Source organism: Rhamphochromis longiceps, linkage group LG9 (assembly GCF_057381845.1).
Source record: "Rhamphochromis longiceps isolate RC_006_pf linkage group LG9, R_longiceps_female_GT1.1, whole genome shotgun sequence".
Taxonomy (NCBI): domain Eukaryota; kingdom Metazoa; phylum Chordata; class Actinopteri; order Cichliformes; family Cichlidae; genus Rhamphochromis; species Rhamphochromis longiceps.
In genome coordinates, this window is record NC_140565.1 from 15550927 (window position 1) to 15571203 (window position 20277).

The window sequence follows — 20277 nt, forward strand, 5'->3', positions numbered from 1 at the left end:
AAAGTCAGGCTCCAAAAGCCCAAAGGAGATATAACAGTTTTTGTTTGCTACATGGATCATTTTAGTTCAGCTGGGTGTCTTTCCTTTTGTTATATTTCTTTAAGAGTTCAAAATGTGTTAATTACATAAATAAAATGTCATTTTCTCTGTAGCACTTCATGGATTTCATAAGCAACACACCTTAGTTGTTCACACAAAGCATAAAGGTAGAAAACAATATATACAGTGTTATCTTGATTTTAGATGTCAAAAAGTATTTGCGGCTCCCAGTGTTGTCTTTTACGTGGAACCTGGGTCCAAATGGCTCTTTGGGTGTTAAAGGTTGCTGACCCCTGACCTAGGTAGTGTGTCGTCACCAAGGAGGACATTGAAAAATAAGGATGGAAAAAACGCTTTGCTTACATTTATAAATGCTCTTGCCTGCAAGCATTGGAAAAAAAGTTCAAAAGTTGCTTACAAATTTTGAACTTTTTGGTCAGAAATGTCATTGTTACCAATTCTGTTGGAATATTCTGATCTAATTTTGAAGCTCTCACAGTCCCATATGGTGCATTAACTTCATTAGTTTATTACTTCTAATGCTTTTTATTAGCATATATACAATGTCATCCCTGAGAAATATAGATGTTAAATGTCTTAGCTTGGATCTGCTGAAGGATTCAAGCTCTACCAAATAAAAGCCACCACACACAGATTGCTTTTCAGCCCCTTTAAATATTTCAACAATGTAATTTTATGTGAGAAGGAGATACGCTTTTGATTGTGCTCCTTAGGGGAGCCACCCACTCAAACATGCGGAGGGGGATAATGGCTTCCTGTTCAAAATGCATTATTTGGGACCTGAATTGGAGATTTAACAGGAGATAGAACCTAAAAAAGGAAAAAAAGTTAATAAATAAAAAAATTTGTTCTGAAATTTGAAAAACATCATTGTTAGCAAAAATGATCTCATTGTATTTTTTTACAGTGATAATGGTAAGATTGAAGCCGAAAGGCAATTTCCAAAAAGCTGAAAAAAAAAATACTGTGATTACTTTGCTTCAGATACACTGAAAACATTAATAACTGGTTTGTAGGTCTCCTAACATTATCGATTAGTGTTAAGGAAAAATGTATTTTCATTTTGTACAGGGAGCAATTGACACTGCTCGATCCAATTTACAGGTCAGATAAACTTGCACAATTTTAAATGTAACAGTAAAAGAGAAAAAAGTTTGAAAATAGGATAAAGAAACATAATAAGGTCAGAGTGAGAGCATAGCAGAGTGGATGTAACAACACATCATGAAATCAGCGAGTCAGCTAATGTGAAGTCATAGAGGGGAGGATCTCAGAGAAAGGTTTGTTCATACAGTACACGTGTGAGTCTCTTTATGTGTCATTTTGTAGGCATGGGCATGTAAAGTGTGTTTTGTTTGGTCAGAGCAGGTGTGAAAAGCGCTCAGAAGTGCCTAAACTGCAAAATCCTCCAGCATAGAATGTGAGTCACCTCTGTTTTTATATATGCATGGGTGTGTTTTTTGCTTGTGCATGGAGTTTGTTTTTTTTTTAAATTGTGAGCAAACAGTAAAGGCCAAGGTCAATTCAGTTGTATTTATATAGCACCAAATATAGCACCAAATTTCCCTTAAGGCACATTACCTTCTAATGTAAAAAGAAAGAAACCCAACATTTAGATTGCCCCTGTGAGAAAACACTTGGCAACAGTGGGAAGAGAAAAAAATCCCCAGGAGTAAGAGAAGATATATGAAATTCTCCTTTTAGAGACCAGATAGGGGTATAACAAGGATGCATGCACTTTGGACCCATTCACCACTTTCAGACACTTGCCAACATTTTGTCTGTGAACATAACAGTGGAAATTTACCCACGCAGACACTTTGGAATCAGTGTGAAAAGTTGTGAAATGGCATTTGGTAACCTGGGTATTTGAGAGTAGCATGCACCAGCATACTGCATATCATGGTTTTACATCGAGTAATTCCATAGCTGCTTTTTTGCACACCGTACATTATTACGGAGCCCCGCAAGGGACATGGGAGAAAAAAAATTAAGACAAACTTTTGCGAGATTTCGCAAAATTCATCTCGTACATTATAGACGAGATGAAATGTGATGCACTTTTTTTGAGTTTTTCTTTAGCTTGTTTACACTTTGTTTTGTAAGGATCATTATTAAATGCTGGGTCCTCAACCATACAAGGCTTTTTCTGAGCTTGCCATTACTTATCTCAGGCTGAGCCAAATGAAATGTCATACCATCATTCCTTCTGAGTTCTTTGTGAAACAGCTCACAGCTCAAACCAGTCAGAATGCGCTACAATTAAATTCATCCCCAGAGCTACAAAGGCCTCCTCTAAGCTGAGGTTCCTGTTACATTCCACCCTGCAGGGTGTCACACATCTATTCAGTAGCAGCTCGACTGTGCTTGGCGACAATACCTGGAAAGAATAGAATAGGATGCTGGAGTATTGTGACATTTGATGGCAAATGTGTTCTGGGATTATCTCTGCAGCAGCCAATATACAGCGAGCCACCTTTGCAATTTTCTAAAGACAGCACCTGCTGGACACTAATTACAAAGAGTTTGTGCCTCCTCTATACATGATTACTGGCTTTCTCTGGCAATAACAGGTTCACAGCAATGTCTTTGTTATGTGCCGTGCTGTATGCTGTTTAGAGTTGTTTTTTTTTCGTTACTTCAGTCATTCAGCTGTATGAGAAACGACTTATCAAAGTCACTCAGAAGCGTGTTTGCCTATTTAATTTAATTGCACTTGTTTGTATATGCTAGTTTCTTGTATATTGGGAATATTATGTCAAAAACTGCAAAGAGATTATCTGATGAGCTAATGCCGCAAGGCAACACTCTTTTCTGTCTGCAAAAACAATCAATCAGCCTTTGCTGTACATTTATTCGGGCTTAGTACTAAGTATTACAAAGCACAAAACCAGTGGGTGCAGACATTATTACTTGTAAAAAAACAGGTGTAATTAATAGCAGCTGCATTTCTTTTCAGTATGCCTCTGCCACGCCTCTGGCATTATACATGTTGGCACATTGGTTCTGCTTATTGGCACAGCAAAATGGAATAAAACCATCATTAATGTTATTAGTCACACCTGTGATTTTCCTGCCATGAGAAAGGGGTATTGTGCCTATTTCAAACTATAGTATATTGCTACAGACACAACTGGATAGCTTTTGGAACGAAAACTTGACCACAAACACACAAACTGTTGGCCAAGAAGCCACATGTCAAATTATTGATGGGACACATATTCATTCTTTTGTGTTATTTGGGAGCTCCAATTTAAAAGGTGTTTACTAGCAGAAAAAACATCTATATGAGTTCAGAAAGAAGGTGAGATGAGGCTTTCCTCTTCCCACTGACTTGCACATTTGGCTGGCGCATTCAAGAGAAATTGCGGCAGTCAGCCAGCGCGTGTAAAATGGTCTTTGCTGGGGTTCTGGTTGCTCAGGAGCCAAACTCCAGTGACTCATCTCCACTCAGGAGGGGAGATGCCAGACACAGAAGTGGTATTTGTCAGTGAGAGTGAAAATTACCATCTGCAGGGCATCTCACTAGCATCTTTTGTTTACAGACACCACCCTGTCTAGCCGGCTGTCTGTCTGATGGCTAGCTGACTGGCTAATAGAATGAGTGGAAGTTTGCTTTGCACACTGTCTAGATCCTCATTGAGGTACTGTCTCTGTAAGGTAACCGATGCGCTTGACTCTAATTCTCTTTGTCTGTCTCATTCTATCTTTTGGATGAATACTTCTAAAAAACATATCACACATTTTAAAAATCTATGACAGAATCCAAGCTGCAGAAATGTACGTGCAGACCCTGTAACTAAAATTAGAGGCATGAATTTAAATCCCCAGATCAAATGTTAAATGCCTGAGACTAGCAGGAAACTGTAAAGTAAGAGACTCCATGATTTAATCCCACACTCAGGCAGTTCATTATTTAGTCTCCTACTGAAGTCTGGGCTTCTGTATTGACAAAATCCTGTCCCTATGGTCTCTAAAACACTCTAAAACTTGCCAACCAATTTCCTGATTTCTAAGACACTTTCTCTTTCTTTCTCTCGCCATGTACTTTCAGCTCAGACAGGAAAAATGTGCAGATGTTTGATGATTTAAAACCTTTACAGTTAATTAGAAATAAGGTGATTTCATTGTGTTTCATTTTTGATATTGATTTTCTACTGCTTGCTTGTATTGCTTGAAACTGAGCTGTCCCTGAATTTTCTTTCACATTTGTGTGTCTGGTGTTTGGGCACAATATTGTGTATACCCTGGCCTGCAGTACTGTGTGCTTTATGCAGAAAGTGAATTTGTTTCTTTTCAGTTAGTGCCCAGTCAGAACAGACCAAAGAATAGTTTCTCATATCATGCACAAAAAAAATGAAAATGGATTTTGTGACACTGATTTTCATGGAAAATGGTGGTCACACAAATGGTGACAGAAAGTGTTAGTAATGCATGACAGGAAGTCTTTAACCTGTCGTTTTCCTGCTCAGGTAAAATACAAGGCTAAATTATTAGGGCATGGAACAGAAAACATATTAGCATGTTAATAGTGCAAGGTGTTGTTGTTAAAATATTGCTTTCATATTATAGATGGCTTCATTTAGAAGCATCAAGTGATGTTGATGCATCTATTAGTACTTCCTGGGATTAAGATGAATGCTGGTTGAAAACAAACAAACCAAAAAACCCATGCACGACTCATGCTAACTTTGTCAAGCTAGTTGTCAAGGTGCTGTTTGATGAACAATGCATGTCTTTTCCAGTTGAATACATTCATTACTCAGTCTACAAGACCCTGTGTTTGTGAAGTAATATAGTGGAAGTGGCAAATCCCACTGTGTTTGTACTTGTTTGAGATTTATTTGCTTTATGTTTTGTTTTTTTAAATTAAGTCTGCTTTTAGTATTTATTCTCTCACCACAAACATCCAGTCTGTCCTCCAGTATTGTGCTCATCGGCGCCCTGACTGATTGACTGGCTGGCACGTTCAAAGTGATGTTTTAACTGAATTAGATTCTCCAATCTTCTTATAAGAGAAGAAAACAACAGTATTTTATAGATAGTTGAAGTCTGTATATAGCAAAAGATGATTGCGAATCCATTCCACTTGTTTTGATGAAAGTGGTAACAGTTGCATTGAAGAGATAACAAGACAACCCTCAAAACTACATTGGTTTTGTAGGTGGTGGCCACAGACCGTTGCCTACTCCTTATCTCTCCTGACTGTTTTTTCCCGTGTTTTGCTCTTTTACTGTTTTCGTGATTACTGGTAGCAGGTGAGAGGTTACCTGAAGCCCATTGAGGTTGCACAAATAGTTCAGCTCCTCTGGGATGACCCATGTGCATGTGCCATCAGGAGATTGTTTGCTGAGTCTTCCAGAATAGTCTCAAGAGGGTGGAAGAGCAGGACTGGTATCTTCTCTTTTGTCTGAGGAGGAACAGAATGACTACCAGAACCCTGCAAAGTTACCTTCCTGAAAGCTACTCATGTGCACTTTTCTGACCAAAATCTCAAGAAACACACTGCATGAAGGTGGTTAGAGGTCCTGATGTCCTTTAGTGGGATTGGTGCTCACTATGGACACCATGCAGCTTGATTGGCTTTCACCAGTGAACACCAGAACTGGGAGGTCCAGCACTGGTGCACATTCTCTTTACAGATGAGAGAAGTTTCACACTGAACACATGTGATGGACGTAAACGAATCTGGGGATGCTGTAACAAGCATGGCTGGTTTGACGGTGGATCAGTGATTGTGTGGGGAGGCATTCACTTGTAGGGTCAAATAGACTTCCGTGTGATAGCCAACAGTGCCCTGACTGCATTTAGGTACCAGGATAAGATCATCAGACTTATTGTCTTATATGGTTGCAGTGAGCTCTGGGTTCACCCTGAAGGACAACACTTGGGCTCATTGCCAAAGTGTCTATGAAGAACCACGAACACTACTGATCGACACTGGGATACAAGTTGAATCAGCCTGTGATTTCAGTTTTTTACTTATTAAAGTGATTTTTCAATCCTGTATTCAAACAGTTGGTAATAATGGTTTCTAATGATCATATATAACTTTGTTTTTAACAAATTGAACAGTATGTATAAATAAAAATGTTTTACTTTAATATTTAGTTCCTCAGGATCTGATGTGTGATATTAGGATTCCCTAATCCCTGATCCTAAATTTTTGAGCAGTGTAGACAGAAACTGAGTAACCTATTTTCAGCAATGAACAGTGAAAAGGTATGGCACTGTGGTTATGTGGTTCATAAACGTTCATTCACTAGCTGGGCCCATGTCCTCATTTTAGGTATGACAGCGTTTTAGTAGGTAAAGGTGAATGCTTGGACATGAGCTGCGGTTTGGGGAAGGCCTCGAAGGGGACTGGCGACGGCTCCCGGGCCTGGCAGATCCCCATGCACTAAATAGAAGTGAAGAAGTTGAAGAATGGAGAACAAGGAGGGAGGGAGGGAGGGTGGGGCACGTAAACGAGAATGAACAGCTTGCAGAACTGGGGGAACCCATATAGATGACAACCGGAAGGAGCGTGTTTGGAGGGGTGGTCTCGCTCGTGAAATTCCAATACTTAATCTCCAATGTAATGCAAAATGTTTTAGAAGCAGTTGTACACAAATTCTAAACAGAAAACCAAAGAATCTGTCTGCAATCTGTATTTTTTTATTTGGTTATATCAAAAAATGCACAATCTGTATTCTTCCTCTGCTGTGTTACATCTATAAAAATATCTAAGTAACATTTTATGTGAAGAAATAAATCACTTCGAAAATCAATATATAGATTTTTTATTTAATGAATTGCCCTTGTAAAGTTGTAAAGTTGACTTTCTTGACACTTAAAATCAAGACATTTAAAAATAAAAAAGAACATGTAAATGAGACATATTCTTCGTACTGTTTTGTCACATCATTTTCTATATATGTGTGTTAATTTTAGCCATGCCAGTGCCGGATCAGCCTGCAGAGCAGGAGAAGGGGGCCATGGTTCCCCCTGTGATGCCATCCTCCAATGGAGACAGATCTGAGACAGAGACAACCTCCTCTATCCTTGCCTCTGTCAAAGAGCAGGTAGGAAGTCCTCCATATACCATAAATGTATGTGCTGAACTATGATAAGCCTTTTTTTATGTAAAACTTTTGGCTAAAAAGGCCAAATTGTAACTTTATTGTCCATAAACAGCTCTAATATAAGGCAGCTCATAAAGTTGTTGCTGTTATATAGCAGCATCCCACTGTTATAAAATGTTTAAACGAAAGCAACAATTGATTGGTTGAGTTTAATGGATGGAAGTAATGGAGATTATGGAGCAAGAGCTGGAAAATATCATTAAAATCATGGCCGTTACTTGACGAAGGAGGGCTGGAGTGGTAACTGCATTGCTGCAGGAGGGCAGGCAATGATGCTGCATGGTTTTGTTTAAAAAACAAACAAACATGAAAATCATATATAAGAAAATAATATATAAGTAGGGGATGGTAGACGAAACAGCTCCAGGTTTGGCTTAGGTGATGATGAGGGGAAATAAGTGCAATGCAAATATATTTTAGTCTTTGATATGTTAGATTAAGAAGAGGTGAGAGAAAGCAAGAATAGGAAGTACACAAGAGATTTGCTATGTACGTATGTTGTGTAGCTTTGTACAGATTGATCTTTACACCTCTTGATTTATATATTTAGCACTTTATTTATGTTTTAGGCAACTTATAAGGCACAAAAATATGTGTTTCTCTTCGCAATGGAAAGATATTCTTGAGTGAAGTGAAGTTCATACTAATTGTACTTACTCCATTGTGTAATGGAATGCTGTTTCCTTTGGATTTGGCTCATCAGCAAGTGCAATACACCATAGATTTATCATTTTGCCAATCTGCATTGACTCTGAAGTTCTCCTTAATTTAATACCACAAAATATTCCATTTACCCTTACCGAGTCAAGGACAAGTGCTGATAGCAATTTAAGCTTTTTTTCCCTTTGCAAATGGCATTCATTTGTGTGTGTGTGTGTGTGTGTGTGTGTTTTTCCCTAGACCAGAAACCCTCTCAGTGCTTTCACATTACTGAATCAGTGAAGCGCGCAGTGTTTAGTCAGATTCCTGCAGCAGACTAGATTTGAACCCAGCTCTTCCTCCTCCCATTGGGAGAGCAAATGTAGTAGAAGTTACCCATAAGAGGGATAAATCACAGACTTGTAGCCGTTGTTGAAGTCTTATTTCTGCAGTGCGACATTTCTAAAATCTCCTCCCCTGAGGAAAACAATTGTTTTACAAATGAATTGTTCAGTCATTGAAAGGGAATAGGAAACAATAAGTTTTATCTGACAACAGCTCTAATCAGCGCTACATAGCAGCACATTAGATAGAAGTTGGATTGACTACATTTATCTCTGTGCTCTCATTGCTGACTCATTGGAGCACACCTGATTTTGTCAGATCCATTCATCTTTACTGATCCAGTTCAGTTCAATTCAATGTTATTTATATAGCGCCAATTCACAACAACAGTCGCCTCAAGGCAGAAAAAGATGCTACAATATTAGAAAGAAACCTCAGCAATCACACTAATACGCACAAATGCTAATGCACCATTGATAAAGTGCAATGGATTAAAAAAAATACCTACACTATACAACTCTTTACCTAGACCTTTTACATACATGGGCCCAGATTAATAAGCAAAGACAAAGGCAGTTCATTTCAGTAATAAATAACAAGGGTGAGGGCAATCTGGTTACCAAAATAATACATTATAATATAGGTTTTCTCCAGAAAAACAACATGGCAGTTCAGATTAAGGAAACGCAGCTGAAGGAGAATGGATATATTTTGATATAAAGGCGAAGTCTTCTGTTAGGAATAGCTGAGGACTCTGTACGGATAAGTGTGTGTGATCGCTGGATAAATCTGACAGCTCAGTTGGAATGCACGATTAATCCAGAAGAGCGCTGCTTTCAACAAACTATCTCACTGCATAAAACTGAAAACTGTCGGTATACAGCTGTCCTGTAGGATTTGTAAAAAAAAACAAAACAACAACAACAACAACACAAAACTTCATTCATCGTCAGATCCTGAGCTGTACATGTGTTAATAAAGTTACTGCTGCTTTGCTACATGCATAGGTGTGCACACTGGTATTTTTATCTGCATGACATGCAGGGCTGCAGGTATTTAATTAAAGTTAATTTTACATATTGTTAGATTTTGACTTAAATCCAGCATACTGGTCCACGATCTGGTCCACGAGTAGCAAGATAGAGAGCTTTAAAATAATCAGAAATAAGAGGAAGAAAAATCAAAATACACAAAGAAACCACTCCATGGCGGATCTCTGTGACTAAAAGCCTAAAACACTACAAACCGATTCACTACTTTAAAAAGTAACATGGCTGTGTGTGTTACCCAAAACATCACACAGCTCTGCGTGGATCTTGTATTGGGATTCTCCCTCTCCCTCTGATGCTTCACATGAAGTTAAGTTCTGCTCTGTTTCATAAACATATCAGCGTTACTGAGGACCAGAAACATGCAGGGCTGAGCTCTAAATAGTGGAGAACTCACTGAAGAGCCTAGAGTTTTGGTGTGCTCACAGCTTGAGCAATCCGCTGATGCCAATCATACACTTGTTCTGATAACATCTCCCTCTGGCAATCCAGATGAGTTGACACTTCTAGCAGAAATTATCACACCGTCTCATCATACACAAAATAAGACAATTTTCAGAGTTAAATTTGATACAGTTGCCAATAAATCGCTCGCTTCAAACCTTAAATAATTTGTATGTGATTCATTCAAATACTCTCCTCCCAACATTTTGTGCCTCTGAAAGTTGCACTTCTGCAAGTACATGTGCAGTACAGTTAAAAATAAATGTTTAGAAAATCCCAACAGTAGTCTTTTAAAGCTAAAAGAAGGTTTTGTGCTTGTATTAGACTGCCAGTAAATATAGTCCTTCAAAAAATAATCAAAACACTTGGCTATCAGTTTTTAATGCAGCTGGATTTGCTGTAGATTTTCTGCTTAGAGGAACACAGTCTCCTGCTGCAGAGCTGCTCACACTGATTCCTAGCAGAGCTGTGGGGGTGAACTATATCTCCATAGTGCTGAATGTTCTCACAGTACACACTCAATTGCATTTACATAAAAAGCTCTGTACTAGTTATGTACTGTACTGGAAACTTTAGCACTAATTCAGAATGACTCTTTAGAGATCGCCCTCTCTCTCTGCTTTATGTTGACATGCCTGTGTCAATGCCCGTGTTTGTCTAAGTTTTTTTTCCCCTGTAATTTGCTCCAGTAACTGACCAGTTTTGCTCCCATTATGGCACACCCACCCTCATGCCTTACACACACGTTTCTCACTCTGGCTTAGGTTTCATTTAGGAGACACCAGCAAGGAGTTGGAAGGTTGAATAACATGCTATTAAGTAAGCGTAAAGACTTTCAAATGCTTAGTTAGGTCTTCTTGCTGCTATCTGTTCCAATTAGTTCACCACAAATTGGAAATTTGTGAAACACAATGATCTGAGTTGTAGCCGATGGTGCTTCTGAACATTTAATGGTTCTCTTTATGCTCTGAAAGCTGCCAGAGGAAACTAACTGGGTGAACATGTGATTTTTCTCAAGTATATATTCACAGAACAACAGCTGTTGCTGATATAATTATAATGCTACCTCTTTACACACAGAAGAAACAAAACAGCACATTAAACGCACAACACAATACCACTAAATAGCAGGATACCTGTAGCTTAATGAAATATTTGATGCTTAAGTGGCAGCAAAAATTAGATCATTTACCACTCGCTGCGAAACAGCAAATATACAAACAACACATGAGAGAATTAATTACAATTATGGATTTTTTATTCACATTGTATATACCTAACTGTGTCCTGCCCTGTGTCTATAAAGACCCAAATTTTATATTCCCATAGAAATTATATAGGACCTAAAATGTATCAGTCAAAAATGACTCCCACTGTCCATTTTACATCTGTCAGTATCATTATTACAATTGTAATACTTGTCCACATTAACTCAAACCAACAAGTTTAACAAAATGCATCATTAGCTTTAATAAAACTTTAAGGTGGATCTAAACATTTTCTTAATAGTATTGGTTTGAGGTTTATTCCACATGCTTACAGACTCGAAAAAGCACTTCCTGTCACAATTTGAGTGCATATTAAGTTAAAGATTTAGCATGACCTAACTTGAGTTCAACTTAGAGGACATACAGTATACTTTTTGCTCTACATCTAATTATAAGTTTTTTTGTTTGTTTTTTAAAAACATCGGGGGTCTGCTAGAAGCGCATGTGTGTTGATCACAGAAAAAAAGTAGGTGCAACTTTCCCCACAGAGATACATTAAAAAAGCCAAACTCACTGCGGGTGCAGATTCACTGCAATATTTATTAAAGACACTGAGGTTTCATTAAGACACAGCTGGTATTCCTGTAGTCCTGATACTGTTTTAGCATAAGTGAACTTTTCCTCCTGAGACCTGCATATAATGAAAGGTCTTCTTATTATACGACCTTCTCTCTTATCCCAGGTTACTTCTCTGTCCAAAAACTTTTCAAAAAAATTTTCAGAATGAAGCTGACTCTAAAAAATGTGTGTCCAGTGTTGAAATATTCTTTTCAATTTTTCGCGATGTTCTATTACTGTCACACCCTTCTCAAATTAAGTCCACACTCAGTATTTGAATAGCAGAGGGCTACATTTTGGGGATCATCCTTTTTAAGTTATCCTATTTAAGTTGATAAAAAGCTGAATGTACGTCATTGAGGAAGCTCAACAGGAAATGTTCTTCATGCAGATTTCTTTTGCATTCTCAGAAGGATGTCAGCTGGCTATCTTATGTTAAAATTTTTAGATTCGATGGCTCCCTGGCTGCCTCAGTTGAAGCCATTTGAGTTTCTCTCAATGTTTTGCACCGAGTTGCATCATATCTTAACTTGCCTCAGGAGGGCTCCACAGAGACCAAATTACCTATTCCTGAGTTGCTCTGAAATCAGTTTCCCACATATTTTCATTTAGCTGGATTTAATGTCCTGTTCTGTTTCTGGAAAAAGCCCTGGAAATGCAACTTTCCCTGTTAATTTATAATCTGGTTTATCATGTTTTGCCTTATCCTTGATTGATGTCCCGATTTAATGATTCCACCAATAATGAGTTTGATTATATTTGCTGTTCTAAACAACCAGTAGCCAATTAATCTTTTCTGCTTTGTACTATTCCGTCTGTTTAGAATCTAGCCAATTTAATCTTTTCAAATTACATTCTATCAGTGATAGATTACGGTCTTTTGTGTAATGAGCTGGCAAGGAGTTTATATTCCTTATAGCCAGAAAAACACAATACAAAATGAGTGAGAACAAAAGCCACAGGCTAAAATGATGTTAAGTGATTCTGCAGTCACAGAAAAACATCTCATGGGAGCTGGGAGGATGTTTTAAATATTCCAGTGTGCTATATTCCCGAGATCCTGCTGGTTGACTTAAGTCAAGACAAGACTTAAATGAACATAACTTTTGATTTGTAGCTGATTGCTGGATGCTGGTTAAATAAAGTGAAATTAGATCAATCTTTCACCTTGATTTTGCAATTATCCTGGTGCTTTTATTACCCTTTAGTTATTATTGCTATGGAGAACTCTGATTGCTTTTAGTACTTATTACATTTTTTTGGATATTCTCCTACTTTTCTTTCTTTTCTTAACTTAAAATAATAGACTGTAATAATGCATGCAAGGAACATTTAATATGGCTGCAATCCATTTGAAAATGTGGATCTACTTTTTGCTTTGACATTTTTGTGGAGACAAATGGTTGAACTTCCATAGCATATAGTAAATGAATGGAAAACATGAGATAGTAGACTAACTATATATAGCATATTCCCAGTCTTTGTTGTAGTTATAGTCCTCATCATTATCATTTTGTCTTTTGTTCCTCCTTCTCATCTAGAAAACACAACACCACCTCTTCCCTCATGCTGTTGAACTACGGCGTGCGCATCTTGCTTTGAGTTTGTTGAATCTGAGCTGAAAGTATCCATAAACTACTTGGGTTATCAAAGGTTCACAACTGATGGAAGCAGTTTGTGTATTTGAAAGCAACAAGGTCTTTTACAGAGCCGAGAGGGTAATATATTCTATCCTCTAGACTGCTGGTTATTCTCCAAACTCCCTTTCTTTGCAGTTTGAGTGCACTTCATTGGCCTTTAGAGTGAGCTGAAAACTTTCCTTTTGCTTGTGTGTGCTCACTAAGCTTGACTAGGGCTCTGGATATTGACTGTGCATATTCTTTACACTTTGACACTCTCCAACACTTATAGAAGTTCCTTGAAAAGAGATTTTGTGTAGGTGTCTGTGTGCCTTTTACAACTTTCTCTGAAAGCAAATTTCTGTAGGTGTGTGCCATTTGTGTATCCTAATAGACTTCTCTGCTTCTCTTCCTTGTCCTCCATCTCTGTCCCCCATGTTCTCTCCCCTTATCGATGCCCTGTCTGCTGCTGAAGTTGGCAGCTGTATTTTGCAGATGGTATAAATTAACTCTCATTCAGAAGCAGAATGATGGGGAAGAAATGAATGACTCCTCTTCCACACCCAAAACTATCAAATGCAGCATCTGATTAAAAACCTTCTGTCTCCTGAAATTGTAAGGTGTAATTAGTCAGAGGTAAAAAACATATTCTGGTTTATATTGATTATAAAGTTATCATAACCTTATAGAACCTTTTAACTAATTCAGAAACATGTAAACAGTAAAGCTGTATACTGCTGTAATATAATTAAATAGAGTTAGCCTTAAAGTGACCTTCAAACCTCTCTTGTTTTCACTCTCAAAACTAGATTTGATGCATGTTTCACTTTAATGTGTACCTTTAATGTCCTGCACTTTGATCATTATCTCTGTCACAGTGCCATGTGAAAACAGTACATTAGCTTGCCTGCATACATTTGGTGAGTGAATACTGTATCTATGACTGAACTAAGTGCACGTAATAGATTGCATGGATTGCATATGCTCATTGGTGCATTCAGTGTGGCTGTGTATGTGCTTCTGCCTGCTTCGGCGTGCATGTAAACGGTGTAAATCATGTTTATAAGTATATTACAGTCTTCAAAATGATTGTTAGAGGTAGAAAGGAAAGTGTCTCAATTCTGCTAATAAACATATTTAGCAAAAAAAGAAAGGGAAACACATATTCAGATACTGTGTGTGTGTGTGTGTGTGTGTGTGTGTGTTTTCAATACACACTCACAAATGCCAGCTGCAGTTTTAATGTGAAAGGCCTATTCCTGACAATGACTTGTGGCTTTTAGATGAAGCTAAAAGCTGCCAAGATGACTTGAAGAGATTTTGATGCAAGCTTGAGTAGGAGGTATGTCACAGTAGCAATATCCCCTTGCCATTTACTCATGGAAAGAGCCTTTGTGGGAGACTAGGGCAGAAAAAGGGTAATGTTCGGCTGCCTGACACTAACTCATAAGTACTGTAGCCATAGGAAAAGTTGGCCAAGTAGGCTCTTGTATGTGTGTGTGCATGAGTTCAGGTTGTGTCTGCTAGTTGAGGTGGAATATTCCATTTATTCAACGTCACTTAGCCAGCAACCCCACTACTGTCACCATCATCGTAACTGGCAGCTGGCAGGCTGCATGCTACTGCAGCAGCCTTGCTTTGGGTCAAAGAGAGAGCGACAGAGAGAGAGATAGATAGAAAGAACAAAAAGAATGAGCAACAAATATCAGATGAAACATGAAAACCATGCAGAGTGTGTGTTTGTGAGTGCAAACAGAAGGGGTGTGAGAAGAGGTAAGATGTGGGCTGCAAGAAAGAGACAAGAAAAGACAAACAGCAACAGGAGAAAATGCAAAGGCTTGGAGAATATTATTGCTGGTAGATAAAGGAGAAAGTCTGAAAAAAATAGAAGAGCGGATATGAAAGATTGAATATAGACAGACTTACCTTTCAGTGGCAGCCATTGAATACGCAAGGAACGATCTCTTTTGTTGGAAATAAAATAAATAAATATTGTAAGACACTGTACAGACTACCAACGCCACAAAAATAAACACTAAATGTAATAATATATTAATAATGTAATAATATTTTATAAAAATAAACATGTTGATCATAAAATAGACAAGAAATACTTTTGACTGAGCACTGTCTTGCTTCGTCTGTTAACAGTAAGGATGTAGGCATGGCTCTTTCACACCTGAAAACTCCAACAACGCAAGTCTGAGAGCACTTAGTGTTGATTGTCGACATACATGTATGATCCCAGTCAGAACTGCTAAGCTGTAGCCGTAACAAAAATGATAGCAATGTACCATGAAGCCCAACTTTAAAAAAAATCTCATCTCACAATCAATCAGGTAATCTCATTTACATTTAAATTGTCATGCTCAGAACTAACAGAGCACAAAGGCAGTGTGTGTCTGACAAGACGACACTTTGCATCTCCCGTGTAGCTGTAGCTTTTTTGAGTATCTAAACGAGGTTTAATGAGCTAGAAGACTCAAGATATTTGTTTAAAAAACAAATGGAAAGAATCTGTTTCATATTATTTTGATACACAGTGGATTCTTGGCCCATTTTCCTGGGTCATGATGACTTCGGTCATAAAACTACAGACAAAGTGAAAGAACTTGTGCTGATAGATTATTTTGAAACAGTATCTGGCTGCACTGTGACAGGAGAAACAGTTTGTTAACAACTTTAACTGAAAATTGGGCCAGAAGCCTATAACCTGTGAAGGGTTGCTCCATGATGCTCCCAATGAGCCCTAACTCAGTATTAATGTATTCATTTGTTATGTGCCCACTCTCCCCACCCAGATTTATATGTGGCCATTTTTGAATGATGCAGAATCCTGTAGAACCAGGAAGAACAATGGCATTGTTAGACAGGAAGTCTAATGAGGCATGAAATCAATATGTACGATCCTGCCTCACCCGGGGCATGCTGGGTAATGGAGTGTCAGGAGTGCTTTGGAGCTATTTTAATCACAGAGACCTTGGAAAATCCACAAATAAACAGACTGGTTCCTGCCAAAATCCCACAACCCTGTGAGATGTGTGCTGTGGTTATGTATCTGTGATTACTTTTTACATAATTGAATTTACTGAGCGTCCATATGCCCGCACCTGCATGAAACAAAAATTAAGCTGTTTGGATTTTTTTGCGTGTGTGTATCTTTGCATGAATTTATTGTGAGCAGAATTGTGAGACCCCAATTATAAGCATGTGATCAAGCCTCACCTGTAAGGATCACAATAACAGAGCCCCCATGCCAGCTCTACCTTCTCACTTCCAGTCATTTCCTCTCCCTCACCGGGCACTGTTTCATTAGCCTTTAACGCTACAGCAAAGCCCAGTGCTGATCCTATGTGTGAAGTAAGAGGTCTTTCTGTTAGTTGCATAGCTGAACCTTGAATCCCAACAATAACGTTAACCCTGCCACCCCCAATATTTGCATGCAAAATGCTACCTGAACATCAAATTGCTCACGCTTGCTTTTGCCTGCATGCTATTGAACACTCTTGCTTGCAGTCTTGTTAGCAATATCTTGAATGATAATGGAATAGCCAAAAGCCTAATGTGGATTTAAAATTCTAGTAATTAACACAGGGTGCGCCCAACTGTAATGTTGATTCTAAAATTTTACAGATAGCTTTTGCTAATGCTCATTCTTAACTCTAAGTACACCCCATGATTCAATAGCTTGCAGAAGTGTCATTTACAGCAATAACTCAATCATACAGAATCTGAACAAAGTCTTACAGAGAACATCATTTTCTGTATGACTTCATCAGTCTGTCACATCATTAAGGACGTTCTTTACAACATTGCATGAGTTCACTGATGTTTGGGGGCATTTGTTTTTGCACAGCTGTCTTAAGGTCCTGCCACAGCATTTCAGTGGGGCTGAGGCCTGTACTTCGCTGCTGTGTTTTGGGTCATTGCCCTGTTGCATGACCTAGTTTCAACCAAGCTTCATCCTTTGGACAGATGGTTTCCTGTTTGACTCTACAATACTTTGGTACACAAAGGAGTTCATGGATGACTCAATCACTGCAAGGTGCAGGTTCTGTGGCTGCAAAACTATTTTTAGCTTTCCACCACTATGCTTGAGGTTTGTGTGCTGATGTGCTTTTTTTGGCTTTTAGTAGTCCCGTACTAGGGTCAAGCATCTACTGGGCATCATTTACTAATATTTGCATGAAAAGGTTTTGACCCTGTGCAACAAATGCATGTAGAATTACCATTGGATTTATGAAACATGCATACCAGCCTATATTGTTCTCACCATGGTGCATATGTTAGTGTAAATTTGAATCATTCTGAACTAGCAGCCTTGTGCAATCTCCATACCATTTGCATACTATCTGCATACTGCACCGCCCTGATTTATCTATATAAGGAAAAATGTTTACACCCAGATGAAGCAGAGAAACTAGTGACAGTGTTGTAAGAGAGAAGCCTGCATCTCTAAGGCAAGACACAAGGAGGAAGTCTGGCACGCAGGCTGTCATTTGTTTATACACATCGTCAGAAGAACTCCTAAATTTGCTGCTAAAGTACAACCAAATCTTGGGTTCTTTAACTGTTCTCTAAGTGTTGCATGGTCTGGCATTGGGGTGAATTTGCTGGGATGTTCACTCCTGGCAAGATTGGAGGCTGTGTTCTCCACTTGTGAATGATCAAGTGGTCCAATGATCCAGTGATGGACTTAAACCCTTCCCCAGATTTATAAGCATCAACAATAGCTTTTCTGACATCATTGCTCATTATCTTTTGTCCTTGATATCCCTGAATCCTCCAAATCCACAAACTTCCAAAACATCTGCTTTCTTGTGGCAGATTCACTTGTTGATGATCAAGTAATTGTGTGTGTTTGATTAGCACCACCTTGCTGCTATATACCTAATTGCTATGGAAGCATTAATGATGTACTTAAAAGAAAAGAAAATCTTTTTTTCCATCGTGGTAACAAAATGGTAATATGGTGATAACATGTCTGTATGTTACCACTCTTCCTGCATATGGTGTTGGGAGCTTTAAAGGGTTCAGCTGGTCTAAAGCAGCACAGTTGCATATTTTAGTAAAGCAATCTCCCAAGTCTGGAAATGAGCCAGACTTGGGAGACCACACACTGATTTACTAGAAAAACACTAACAGACTGAATGTGTGTGACAGGATCCTCTGTTTACAGGCAAAGCTAAGTGTTGGGGTCAGGGAACAGGGAAGATCCTGTTGGACAGAAGTGGAGAAATGTTGTTGCTAAGACCTTCAATTGCTCCATTGTCCTCTCCTCCCATTTCACAAATCCTCCACATACACAACAGATGCAGTTGCGTGGGTGCTTGAAGAGTACCTTTCTGATACAGACGCTGGACTGCTTTCACTTGTTCGCTCTATTGTTTTCATGAAGCTGTTCTCTCTGTCGACTGTCTCTCCCACTCTGCACTGTTCTAATGATACACTGTTATTTATATCCCTTAAGCAACTATAGCTCTGCTTTTTATAGCACACTGGAATCTTTGTAATGTTTGTCTGTATTCTACTGTTCAAAGATTTACTTGTGCTTTACACTTGGTGCCACTAGTTCTGTAGCCTAGCTGACATGGTTAGAAAACATGAGACGGCCCCGTGTGTTAAGCTTTATCCCCATTTGAGAGGAAATAGGCCTTTCATTCTCCTTGAGTCTCCATCGATCTGAAAATGCGAAAATGGAAAGATTACTCTGTGATGGAAAGAGCCATTAAAGAGCATGCGAGGCGAAGAGCTCAGAAAATACCAAAGTATTTATCAATTCTCTGTTTTTTAAACCTTAATAATCCAGAAATTCTTGCTCTTTGTGCATGCTTTTTTGAACTGTGCCAGATATGCAGTCCAATTAAGAGGCTCAATCGGTCAAGGCTTGCAGTTTTATATCCCAAATATGCTGACAAGATTTGAGAGGTGCGGGCATCTTTTAGTTTTACACGAACTATGTAGCCACTCCTATTAAATTGATCTGTCCTGTGTCTCAATCCATTGTGCACTACTTCAATTTCAATTTGAAGTGTATACAAATATGTCATTTTATTATTTTTACCAGAGATGTACAGTCAAGAATATTATAGATGATTGACATAAAATAAAAGACAATAGCAGGGAGTAAACAATGCCATCCAGGCCTTAATATCCCTTTTCTTGCTAACTTCCTGTCCTTACTGTTAATTTCTTGGCAGTACAGTCAAATTTACATTGCTACATTTACAGTGTTGGGGAGTAACGGAATGCATGTACCGCCGTTACGTATTTAAAATACAAAATATAAGTAACTGTATTCCGTTACAGTTACCTTTTAAAGGGGTGGTATTCAGAATACAGTTACTTTGTTGAAATAAAGGGATTACACAGCGGTCTTTTCCTGTTTCGTATGTTAGGCTATGCCCTCTCTATTTTTGGTCATTTCATGCCGGTGGAAACCCAAACAAAACATGCATTAACCCTTTAAAACCGATCGGAGCGGGCACACTCTGTTTTGCGTAACTATTTTTAAATCCCGGTAGCACTGCAACCACGTAAGCTAGCGCAAAAAATTTTTTTGCATATGAAACCGGAGAAGTTGTACTTACATCTTATGCCATCAGGTCCTAGGTCACGGTTTCCTTCCACATAAAGCTTTGCAAAAACTGCATAAAAAGCGCTTGCAGCAACACAAACATAATATTCCAGAAACACGCTTTGCCGATCCAATCAGCTGTTCATAACACTTTCTGTGTTGGAATAGACGTCAGCGCGAACTTTCACATGTCCGCCATGACCTGCCCGAAACCAGAAGTGACGTCATTTTCGCAGAAATGTAGTTTTTTACCATCAGGGCCTCATGAGCTTATACTGGTGTTTTTAAAAGTTATCTTTGACTTTATGACTTTCTGTGTCGTTTCTGGGATGCTTAGGACTCATATTGCACTGCTGGAAATAGTTTATTTTGATGCATATGCTGCTTTTTTGCAAATTTGCATTATTATATTATTATATTTATTATATTTATACACTGCAACCACTGAACATCCAAGGTATGGACATTGAGGCTGTGGACAGCTACAGGTACCTTGGTGTTCATCTGAACAATAGACTGGACTGGACTCATAACTCAGACGCCCTCTACAGGAAAGGGCAGAGCAGGCTGTACCTGCTGCGGAGACTCAGGTCG

The 20277-nt window shown here is 38.6% G+C and overlaps 1 protein-coding gene across 1 annotated transcript in view; it reads left to right on the top strand.

The window, feature by feature from the left end:
- The window catches only part of ctnnd2a (catenin (cadherin-associated protein), delta 2a), a 285195-nt gene that overhangs the window by 30497 nt on the left and 234421 nt on the right, over positions 1–20277 (top strand). Inside the window, exon 2 of the mRNA XM_085418472.1 lies at positions 6994–7124. Coding sequence (XP_085274598.1) covers positions 6996–7124 — 129 coding nt within the window. The 5' untranslated portion in view covers positions 6994–6995. The remainder of the gene's footprint in view (positions 1–6993; positions 7125–20277) is intronic.